Source organism: Mixophyes fleayi, chromosome 2 (assembly GCF_038048845.1).
Source record: "Mixophyes fleayi isolate aMixFle1 chromosome 2, aMixFle1.hap1, whole genome shotgun sequence".
Classification (NCBI taxonomy): Eukaryota; Metazoa; Chordata; class Amphibia; order Anura; family Limnodynastidae; genus Mixophyes; species Mixophyes fleayi.
Window position 1 is genome coordinate 360,034,416 of NC_134403.1, and position 12,311 is coordinate 360,046,726.

General features: G+C 39.8%; 1 protein-coding gene across 1 annotated transcript in view; it reads right to left on the bottom strand.

Annotated features, from left to right (window-relative positions):
- Positions 1 to 1,371: 1,371 nt before the first annotated feature.
- KCNJ6 (potassium inwardly rectifying channel subfamily J member 6) overlaps positions 1,372 to 12,311 on the bottom strand; it is a 171,339-nt gene continuing 160,399 nt past the window's right edge. Inside the window, exon 3 of the mRNA XM_075197246.1 lies at positions 1,372 to 2,121. Within this exon, the coding sequence (XP_075053347.1) occupies positions 1,796 to 2,121 (326 nt within the window). The 3' untranslated portion in view covers positions 1,372 to 1,795. The remainder of the gene's footprint in view (positions 2,122 to 12,311) is intronic.

Here is a 12,311-nt window from a genome sequence, read left to right on the forward strand (position 1 = left end):
AGCCTGAACTTTGAATTTACTCAATAGAGGACTATTACAGCAAGGTTCTGTTTTGGCTGGAAAATGCAGATAGTGGGCTAGAATTGTCACAGATAGCAGCCCCTGCTTTAGTAGGGTGGACAAAGAATATTGTAACAAAAAATTGCTTTGGGCTGACAGCTAACCTTTAAGAAGACAATTAATAGAGTAGTGGAAACTACAGGCTTCACATCTAAAAAGTAGCCTACAGGACCTTAAATCCCACCTGGATTGTCCCACTAGACTATATGACTCCCAGGTATTGAGAACTTTGAGAATCCCTCCAGAATACTATATCACACCTAGAGAAGGCTTGAAACCTAAGTACTGGTCGAGCCGAAGGCTTCTCTTCAAGTCTTCTTGAACGATCAGAAGATCCAATTATGTTTTTAATACAATAGCCATATATTATTATTGATGTACACTTCTGATATCATTTATTCCATGCTAAATAAAGATGTAGGGATGTGCGTTTTGACTTCAAAGGAGGTTCATTTGTTATGTATAAAAATGGTCTAAACATGACTTTAAACCTTTATGAGTTCCTCGATTAGCCTTCAAGAGAAAACTAGCTCAAATGTAACCACATGAACCAGCGTGCTTGTCTCCTCTTAAGGTCACGTTAAGGCTTCTCTTGCATTGCCTTTGTGGTTCCCATGGATGTTCCTAATTTTTCCGATACGTGAATTCTTCTAGATGATTTATGTACTATTGTATTAGTGCAGTCACCTTTCCATGTCTGAACAATCATCTCAGACTCAGCCATGAGACTCTTTCGGTTACTGATTAAACATTTGTCCAATGTTTAGGTCCTAATTAGCTCTAGAGACTTTTTATCATTTTCTAGCATTCTAATACCTCACAAACAATAATATTGTGGTAAGAAACCATTGAATTAAAAAGACCTACATTTTTATTATGCCTTTCACCTCTCAGGCAGATAAAATAATAAATAAATCATTTTCTATGTGGTTTGTCTGTAATTAATCGTTTCACAAAGGACAATGGGAGCCCGCAGTAGGATGAATATTGGTTAGATCATTATGTAAACTTTGTCACAGTTTATCTGGTTTTATGATTCTGTCCCTGACATCTCTTAAGTCTCCCGGTCTATGGCTTTTAGAAGTAATTTAAAAAGGAAATATTGAGGTACTTGCTATAGCTGCCAGTCTGGTAAAGTGAAGAATAGATTGAAACTTCCCATAGATCTACATGAAACATACACGAAGATGAAATGTTTTCTTTATATGTTGTAAAAATTAGCAGAAGGAAGTGTAACTTTTTTTTGCATCAACATCCTAGAATTATGAACCAAAAATCTACATTAATTACACATCTATGTATATGAATTCATTCCTTTGTACATGCTCGGTTTATTACCAAAGTTTAAGAGAATAATATTACATAAGGCGTATGTACAGTGTACCTATGAACGGATGGTTATTTTTTTCCTGGCCATAAAGCATTATTTTATTTGGGGTTTAATATCCCACTTATAAACCTTAACACCGAGGAAGATTGAGAACTAGCTATCCGCATTGTTTCATTTTATTTTGGCGTCACTGCTTGTAATGCGTCAGATATAAGCCCCGAAAAGGAGAGCACGTGCATTGTAATTAGCAATTTGCAGTAATTGGACACGTACGTGTTCTGAGAACCACCAGTCGTACTAACCAATCTCTCATCGGCGCATCATCGTTATACCACTTGTTGCTAAGTGGAGATTCACACAGCGGCATGTATGCCTGTTAAATCAGAGGCTATGGTTATAATGGCTTTACACCTTTGACTCATTTTCTATGTTGGCCACGTCCCCGTTCCTCTCCGTTTGGTCCTCAGGGTTCTTCTCTCCGTTTTCGTTGACCAATTCTTGATGTTGGTTGAGTTTGCTGGAGACTGACCAGCTCAGAGGCATTTCAGCCCTGTTCATTATCTCGGCCAGGTCTTTGGCGCTGCAGGTCGGAGTGTTGGTCTCGTAAGCGTCGTGAAAGCTGTTGTAGTCCACTTCGTAAAAGCCGTCTTCTAGGGTAAGAACCGGTGTGAACCGATGGCCCCACAGGATTTCAGACGTGACGTAAGAGCTCCGAGCTTGACAAGTCATGCCTGTGGAGGACAAACAGAGACAAATAATTATAATATAATAATAACTAATGATAGGTAGATGGGTTGCACCAGTCTAATTTGAGCTTTAACAAATACTTGTCAATTTATAAAACTCCAGGTTGTTAGGAATCAGTAAATACAAAGCCTCTAGTTTGTACAAAAGTGATGACGAAACCGATGAGTTGGAGTTTCGGCTAAGTGCCAGAGCTATATTTATGCCCACCGGTGATATGATTGAGTTCCTAGTGGGTCTCAGGTTGTATACAACCCCCCCCCCCCCCCCCTTCCCCGGTATCCATCACCCCAACGCCATCTAGATGGATACCTACCTTTCATTTGGAAATCAAAATTCATTAGCAAATAAAGTGGAGGGATCTATGGTTTAGGTTATGGTTTGTACAACGCCAGCTTTTAAACCTAAAGATAAGTCTAACTGCAATGCCTAAGTATAAGGCTAGAGCCCCCATCGTTCATTTTAAAACCTAGTAATGTCATTTAAAATATAAATTTATTTTCAAGCGGGAGGCAGAAGCAAATGGTGTTTCTGGAGAAGGGAAAATCTGGTGGGTGTTGAGAAATCTATTCAAAATTCCATTGGTGGACAAGACAGTGGGACCTATACAGCCAATCATTCTTTTTAGCTTTTACTATCTTTTTAATATTGTAGCTTTGTAAAACGATACTATATCTGCCGGGTTTGGCCTCCCAAACTACCCTTCCCACATCCTATCCCCCTTCCACAACACTTTGATACATTCCTTACTATAATTGGTTTGTGTGTTTATTTGTTTTTTTTACTATTGTTAGATATCAAGCACTTGAAGTTCCCTCTTTTTCTTTATTATTTCAAATAGTTGTGCTCACCAGGTGACTCATTTATAAATTTACTTACCTGTTTGTATAACTACCACTACTCTGGGCTTTGGTAATTGTTATTGCTTTTTGTATTGTATTCGAAAACATAAATACAATTCTTAAAAAAAAAAAGAAAAACAATTGCTATATCAAAGAAACATTCGTTGTAGTCACCGCATAGTGTGAACCCAAATTATCAGTATATACCAGTGTTTCCCAAACCCAGTCCTCAGGGTGCCCTAACAGTGCATGTTTTCCACATCTCTTTGCTGGACCACAGGTGTACTAATTACTGACTGATACATTGTAACAGATTCCCAGGTGGTTCTAATTATTTCACTTGTCACCTGGAAAACCTGCACTGTCAGGGGACCATGGTATATGCCAATCACTCACCCTATCTTGTTTAAAGTGGTTGTCGATTTTTTATCCCTTGTATAACGTCTTAACTCTAGGGTTCTGTTGATGAGGACTGGGTGGATTGGGATAGCCTGATCTGCGGTGACAATGAGGGCGTTGTGGTACCCACTAGGCCCCCGATTTAAGGTAACGAGGGTGGTTGGCAGAAGGGAGGACATCTATTTGCTTGCCAGGAGAAGTTTGAAAAGAAACTTAGGGCTAGATTTACTAGCAGGTTTGAAAAAGTGGAGATGTTGCCTATAGCAACCAATCAGATTCTAGCTCTCATTTCTTTAGTGCACTCTACAAAATGACAGCTAGAATCTGATTGGTTGCAATAGGCAACATCTCCACTTTTTCAAACCCGCAGTTTAGTAAATATACCCCTAAGAGTGGAATGTTCAGAGGGTATCACACAATCAATTGTCTGCTGCCTACAGCAGTAAATACCCCTATTTTATCCTTAAATAAATATACAGATGGTGCCAGTGCGCCTCTCAACTGAACCATTATGGCCACTAGTACAACTGTGATAATTATAAATAGTGCATTTATTTATCTAATATGTACAACACAAAATTACAGTCTATATTCATATAAGGCCAAGACAATATGTCTAAAACAAATACTAATTTCTCTATGTAAGGTAATATATAAATGATGTACCTTCCTGTACAAATATGTATCGGCTGTAAATATGAAGCACTGAAAAATACAGACAAAAAAATTCCCGGACAAACAGCTTGTCCTACCTCCCACAGAACAGCCATCTGATCACATAACACTGCTCTGTTATACATCACAAATGCAGAAAAACTGCATTATGAAAATGTTTCTAATTTGAATCAGCTTTCACTGCTATTAAGAATTTACACTAAGGGAAATGTTGTTTGCTGATAATTGGTTTAAAGTAATCTTAATTCCTAATCAATGTAGTTTTATGATCTATATGCTGGGCTACGGGACAGTTCTATATTCCTGTTTAAATTGCTATTTGCACTATGACCCTTTTCAAACTAGTCTTGCCCTCAATTAAGCCCCACCTACCATTAAACATAACCACACCCACCATTTTGCAAAACTAATCACACTACTATCCTGTAATATGATTGGCACACTGCAATATACTCATTTTTCCTGACTGCTATAGCCCTGGCACTGTTTGTTTTCTCAGGTCTACTACCAAAGCCCAAAAAATAGTTTAATGGATTTCAGAGAAAAATGATAAGTACTGTGATAAAGAGGGTAATTTTCCACACCTCTCCTGCATAGGGACAGGTGAAATCCCAAAGAGTCTGCAGGAACAGGTTGCGGTCAGGGTTAAATTCCCACTCATGCTTTTGTAACAGCACTCAGACACACAGATGACCACATGGGTTTAATTAGTTTGCTAATTTCTTTACTGATTAATTAGTGCTTGGGGGGAGAATAAAAGACTGTTTGATTGTTGTACGCAGGGCGACTGATGCTAGTTAGTTGGCTGGTGACTAGGCAGAAGATGTATGTCTAGACAGAGACAGGGTCACAGGGATTTTGAATGGCTACAGGTGAAATTATATGCTGAACAAACTGCTGTCCTTGTCATCCTGGGTTGACAACCCTGGAAAATATTGGCAATACTAAAAAAAAAGCAAATTTATACAAAATTATTCCCGACATTTTTCTAAGCCCACCCCTCCTCTGAAACCTGCTGCTTGATATTGCTCCCTCTGTTGGCTTCATTATAGGCCAGCCTTGGGCATAAATATGCAGTAGTGAGAAATATTAAGATGTGGGGAATTTGGAGGCCAAGTCAACACCTTTATCACTTTGTCATGTTCCTCCAACCATTCCTGAACAACTTTTGCAGTGTGGAAGGGCGCATTATCCTGCTGAAAGAGGCCACTGCCATCAGGGAATACCATTGCCATGAAAGGGTGTGTTTGGGTGTGCAACAATGTTTAGGTAATGTGCCAAAGTAACATCCACACGAATGTCAGGACCCAAGATTTCCTAGCAGAACATTGGCCAGAGCATCACACTAGTTCAAATATTTTCCGCCATCCAGGTGGAGAACTCGGAGGTTTTGACCTTAATCCCCTCTGCACTTTGCCATTTTCCAAATCCCAGGGCTCCCTTACCAATGAAGGAGTAACCCACATAAACCAAGCCCCTTCAGGATTCCCGCAAATTATTCTGTGAAACATAAAGTAAGCCATCATGAACTCAACCCTCCCCCACGTCATGTTATTCCAAAAGTGCAGGAGACGCTGTCAATCTGCAAATCTGCTATCACTCCTCCCTTTCCACATATACACAGTCCCACAGTCCCTCCCCCTACCAAATTCAACCAATCCTTACTCCATGAACCTTAATTATGCATTTTCCCATTAAACATTTATTGCTCACTTTTGGCTCAGTCATGTTCCCTTTCCACATATATTCACTTCTTTCCCACCCTTCTATAAGTTTGATCTCTGCCAATGATGAGTTGCCCAGGTGCAGGTACTCCATCAGTGCCGTAGCATCATTAAAACTTTATATATATTCATAAAAAAATGTTCATTATTAAGTATGAAAATCTCTGGCTCCCTGGATGAAATATGGTTAAAGCTCCCAGTCAGATTGATGACAGCTCTCGCTGAACACTACAATGTATGCCCATTAGCAAGTTTTATCAAGTTTTCAACCTTATAATTTGGTCCGGAGATCGATACATAAACTTATTCCTCTCCTTCCATCTTGAGATCCGAAAAAGAATATAATTCAGGCACTGCCTAAGGGCATGTTAGCAAAAGTTAATACAAAGCATTAATCTTTGCAGTTTAATATAATAAGCACATATTCCATTACAACTTAGAACTGTCAGCTTACGTGATGTCTTATTAAAAGACTTTACCATTCTGATAAAAATCGATCCTAAGCGAATGTCGTTACAGAACATTGCGGGCCTGAGGCAGAGTAGAGCACAAGGCGGGCAAAACGTGCGCGCAAAAATAGCGCATTTCAGCCCATATGCTGTGTATATTAAGATATATCCAGATCTGCAACTGTAGCCTATGGGCCAGGTTTAGGGCGTACTAACACCCACATACACTGAACCGGCTTGCGAGAGCAATAAAACTTTCTAAACATTAGTTTTCATAGGGAAAAATGTATTTGCTGTTAACGAAAACATTTTTTTGTAAATTCAAACTCTAAATCCTATAACATATGTACGATCAATGGAGAAAGCACCCAGCAGCCTCAGAGGTGAAATCGGGAAACAGTGCAACCTAGGTAACTGTTCATTTAAAGCGGCAATGTCAGGACCCCGCAGGTTAAGTGTTAAGTGAATGAACAGTTACCTAGGTCGCACTGTTGAGTGACGTGGAAGTCAAGTGCCGGAGAGATCTGTCGACGGAATTAGTTGCGGTCAGCATCATCCACCCGTCGGAAATCTGCAGCGTCGCTTTGTAGGGAAGTCTGTTTATATTCATGTCGTGTTTTTTTTTAAAATTGGTGTTTCTTTGTAGGTATCGTCGTTGTCGAGGTTGTGGTACTCGGATAAACATACCCAACCCCTGTCTACAGATGTTTTGCTGCTTGTTAGATGCTCAAATTCAAGTCGGAAGTAAAATCCACCACACCCATTAGTCACACCCATTATCTGCCCAAACCACGCCCCTGCTCTTCCACACCACGCCCCTACTCTGCCAAACCACACTCACTTTCTCACAAAACCACACCCGTTTTCCCGATGGCCGCACCCCTCTCGTAAACCTCCAAACTTGTGTTAGTAAAGACAGTAATATATACTTAGATACGATTTATAATTCAGCTCTTGTAGACATGACCAAACCTGTGCGCGCTACGCACCATTACTTGGACGGTGGGTGAACCCTTTGGGTGCTGCCCGTCCCCGCTTCTCACCTTGTGTAGAGTGGGGAGTGGGGTGGTATCCTCTCTTCTTGGGATTGAGCCATTGAGCAGTGACATCATAGCCCAGTACCACACTCCCTACCCATTACTAACACGGAGCAGCAGTAATCGGCACCTTCACAGGTAACAAACTGACAACTGTTGCCCCTCCATGTCAATGTCCAGCTGCCGTGAAAATAAAGACACTGAATGAGTGACATTATGTTGCATTAGTTAGTGACCATTGATGTGGCATAGACTTTCAAACAAATATGGTAGCTTCCGTAAGCAACCTCAGAATACTTCTCTGAGGAACTACAGCTGTTCTAACATTCAGTGAGAGGCAGTAGGGTTCACAAATTCCTTGAATAGGATAAACGCGCATGTAAAAAAATGAATTAAGGAAAGTCAAGCAAAAAAATTAGTAACTTTGCACCTTGGCCAAACCACGTTGCATTGGAGGGGGAGGTAGATTTAAAATGTGGGGACAGATCTATAGTTAGGGTAGGGCATGTCCTAGGTCAACTTTAAATTTCATTGTAAAAATAAAGCTATCAAGTATTTTTGTGCTAGATGAAAAGCAGCCAGTATTGTTCTTACATGCAAACTTATAAACTAATTTGCACCCCTTACAATGTAACATGGCTTTGTCCAGGAGAACATGTACTCCTTTTTTTTGCATTCCTTAATGAATCAGGCTCGAAGTGTTTCATCTAAATGTCAGATGTGTGTATTTAACAATTAATGTTCTTCTCTGCAAACTCCATAGTGTACAAATAGCTTACAGACAAGGTGTCATAAATTATTTAGTTCTAGTGAGAAAAGCTCTGCAGCTTCTTACACATGACGGGAAACTGCCAGGTCTGCCCAATCACTTTGCCTTTCAGTTCACTTAAATATCAGGTGTGCCCATCCATCACATAGACCCGTGTTTGTTCTGTACCAGATGTATCCACTCAACTAGACAGCTCGCTGATGTCCAAATTACGTGATGAGTTATTAATAAAACATTGCAGACAAGGATTTTTTACTTCCTAATGGAAAACAAAAAACACCGAAATGCAGTATATAATTAAAGAAGAGAATTTTTTTTTACTATAACTATCTACCTAGAGGAACCACAAGGGTCTGTAGCTCCGGAACCCAGCAATTCTTGAGATACTCTACTCTGGCGTTGAATCAATGGGCAATTCTCATGCTGGAATATTCAGGGAAGCTTAGCGTTCAAGAACTCCAACCTCAGTTCTCTTTTTTTGTCAGTAATGCTGAATATATGGCTGGGCTGCCATCCAGACAAAACTCTCTGCACAAGAGGTGTCAGAGCACTGAAATGTATTAATTTTCCTAAATCATCCACTGGGGAACTGACCATTGGTTGGATGCTAAGGAAGTGAGTATTCTAAGCAGCAATTTTAGGGAGTGCTACAGTATAAGTTTAGGTGTGAGCAGAGTTCTTATTTAAGGTCAAGTGCCAAACCAGTGATGATTGAACCCTTTGATTTATATTTGGAAATATCACATTTATTTTAATTTTCTTTAGTGTTTACCTAAGATTTCCTCCCAAAATGAACATTTGGGTGGAGCTCACCAAGATAATATAAAATACAATGTTTTACTTAACTTTGTTGTTCCGTTTCGCCGACGCAGCGTCCCCCCTGAAGGCTCCATACCTGATGTCTTTCCTACTACCGAACCTCCCATCCATGTGATTAGGAAGGTTATGGGGGAAAGGGTATCGACAACAGCACTGTGTGTTTTACAAAGGGCCCCCTTATCATCATCATGATCATCACAAATTACTTATGTACTGCCACTAATCCTGCAACGATGTGCAGAGAACTCATTCACATCAGTCCCTACCCCATTGGGGCTTACAGTCTAAATTCACTAACACACACACACAGACACACAGACTAGAGTCAATTTTGTTAGCAGCCAATTGACCTACCAGTATGTTTTTGCAGTGTGGGAGGAAACCGGAGCACCTGGAGAAAACCCATGCAAACACGGTGGAGAACATACAAACTCCTCACAGATAAGGCCTTAGTCGGGAATTGAACTCATGACCCCAGTGCTGTAAGGCAGAAGTGCTAACCACTAAGCCACCGTGCTGCCCCCTTAGTAGTAAAGAGGAGCATGGCATTGGACTATTGTAGATTTCAGGGTTGACCTCCTGGATTGGTGGTAACCCTGATGAAGTCCTAGTTATCCTGAACTGCTTTCCCAGATAACTGTCTTCCCAGGCTATTTTGGGAAAGTTATCTTTAGAACCAAGCTTATGTATTAAAAAAGTTTCTCTACACAGGTACCAAATTCTTTATTACATTATGAAACAACAACAAATTATCGCTGCACTTTATTTGGGTTTAATGTGACTTATTGATATCTTTACTGTAGTATCCACAGGGCCCATGAATATTTTTTCTATATTGATCCAAGTTTGGATTAATCGCCATGTGGACGGCCGTGTGCAACACGATGCGTTTCTCTATCTGGAAAACCTAAACTGTTGCTGTTAAAGGCAGCAAGTTCCAGTTGTAATCGTATTACCGATTACGACCATTCCGACAAGTATCATACCTACAAAAAAAAAAACAATGGCAATAAAAGAAAAACTAAATAGAAGCAGACTTACCTGAAAGACGAATTCAACCAATTCTTCTCCATAGGAATACATGCAGCGATTTGGTAGGAGTGGAAGTAGGAAGCCTAATTAAGTATAGTTTCAAGTGGAGAAACACTGCAATTACGTTATGATTTCCTGAAATGAGCTTTCTGAGATAGCTACAGTTTTATCTACATTTCAAAACTTGTTTTCATTGATGATAGTATAAAAGTTACAGGGATCTTCCCTTAATGAAACTATAAATATACCTGATTTCTAAACCACCTTTTTATAATTTAGGATTAGTAACAATATAAGATCCATGATTGCCATCAAGAAATCTTTGACCTAAGGGCAGCAAGCTAAGAATATAAGTCCTTAATGCAGAACCCAAATATGAAAACAACGTTCCAGCCCGGCTTCCTCTTACAGTAACGAGTTTAAATTCACTCCAACTGAGTTGCAAATTAAATAAACTAAAATTTGCATTATCCAACCAATGTGACATTTTCGGGAGATGTTTAGATAAAAATGCTGATCTGTTTCATTTTAATTTTTACTTTTTTTAGTTGAACAGTTGAGACTTTTTCTTTTAGAACTACTGGAACAAGTCAGTATTTTAGTACCACCAGTATATTTAGCAAAAGCCTTTGGCGATGCTATGAAAGAAATGTGAAGTGTTCTGAAGCACAGAAACTTTATGTCCTCGGGAAGGCAGCTAGAAACCGTGGTAATAATGGAAAATAACTCTGCTTTCTACAGTCTTCCACTCGTCCTTCCAGTATAATCAAACAGTATCTTAAAAAATAAGTATCTTAAAAAATAAGATACATGTGCTTAGAGGAGGTAGAGATGGCGCCTCTGTCTATATCTGCAATTAGATGCCTTGATCACCTTCCACCAGCACTATATGCCGCAAAGTGTATTTATAGGCATAATTGTAAAAATCTAATACAAATAATCAAATGTACTATATTGACACATGTATTAAAGACAGTACACTGACCCTCATGGGCTATTGAAGAAATACATGAGACTTGTCTTAGGAGGAATTGAAATGATGAAGGGTTTGGTCCTACAGTTTCTCCAGCGTGTTGTTTATATTATAGACTCGTCCAAGCTTAGTTCTACATGTGGGCAGCACGGTGGCTAAGTGGTTAGCACTTCTGCCTCACAGCGCTGGGGTCATGAGTTCAATTCCCAACCATGGCCTTATCTGTGTGGAGTTTGTATGTTCTCCACGTGTTTACGTGGGTTTCCTCCAACACTCCAAAAACATACTGGTACGTTGATTGGCTGGTACGTTGATTATCAAAATTTACCCTAGTCTCTCTCCCTGTCTGTCTGTCTGTATGTATGTTGGGAATTTAGACTGTAAGCTCCAATGGGGCAGGGACTGATGTGAGTGAGTTCTCTGTACAGCGCTGCGGAATCAGTGGCGCTATATAAATAAATGGTGATGATGATGATGATGATGACGACATAAGACTGAGCCATGGGTGAATTGGCTGGCAAGCCCCTTCTCTGTTATTGGGAAACTAATAAAAAGAAAATAAAAAAGGAAAAGCACTCTGTCTTTCCATGCAGCACCTCTTATCAAATTTCAAATTGAATAGAACAGGAGAGGGCACAAAAATATGTATCAAATTGTGTATAATAGCAGAAAAAGACCATGGGCCTGATTCAATAAGGATCTTAACTTGAGAAACTTCTTATTTCAGTCTCCTGGACAAAACCATGTTACAATACAAGGGGTGCAAATTAGTATTATGTTTTGCACATAAGTTAAATACTGACTGTTTTTTCATGTAGCACACAAATACTTGATAGCTTATTTGTACACTGAAATTTAAAGCTGGTATTCAATTACAAATGATTTTATGTTTGAGTTAAAGAGAAATTTAGAATGTAACTATCGGTTGAAGGTCACCTATTAATAGCAAACCAAAGTCTGCAAAATAGAAGTGTCATTTAATCCTTACACACACAAAACACACCGCAAACGTAAGTTACACTTGCCAACGGGAGAAATCCGGGACGGTTTCCCGGACTCCCGGGAGAGCAGGCAAGTCTCCCGTACCTGGCAAATACCTAGCCAAAATAATGCGATTCGCGTCATTTTGGGCCCACCCCACGCATCAAAACATAATTTTCGAGGTGGGGGGTGGGAACAAAATGACGCGATTGACCCCGCCCCCTCCCACCGTCTAGTCACGCCCCCTGATGGGGATCTCCCGGACTTCAGTGCCTAAAAGTAGGCAAGCATGACATAAGTTTCAAATCTAAGGGTGTTATCTGATAAAATATAACCTGTAGAGAAATGCAGAAAAGAATCAATAGTCCCTTAAATCACTGTGTCCTGGTTGTAATATTTGTGTGTCCTGCTACAATTTTAATAAGGCTATAGAGGAAAGAATAATGAAAGTGTATTCACATCACAGTCATGATTATT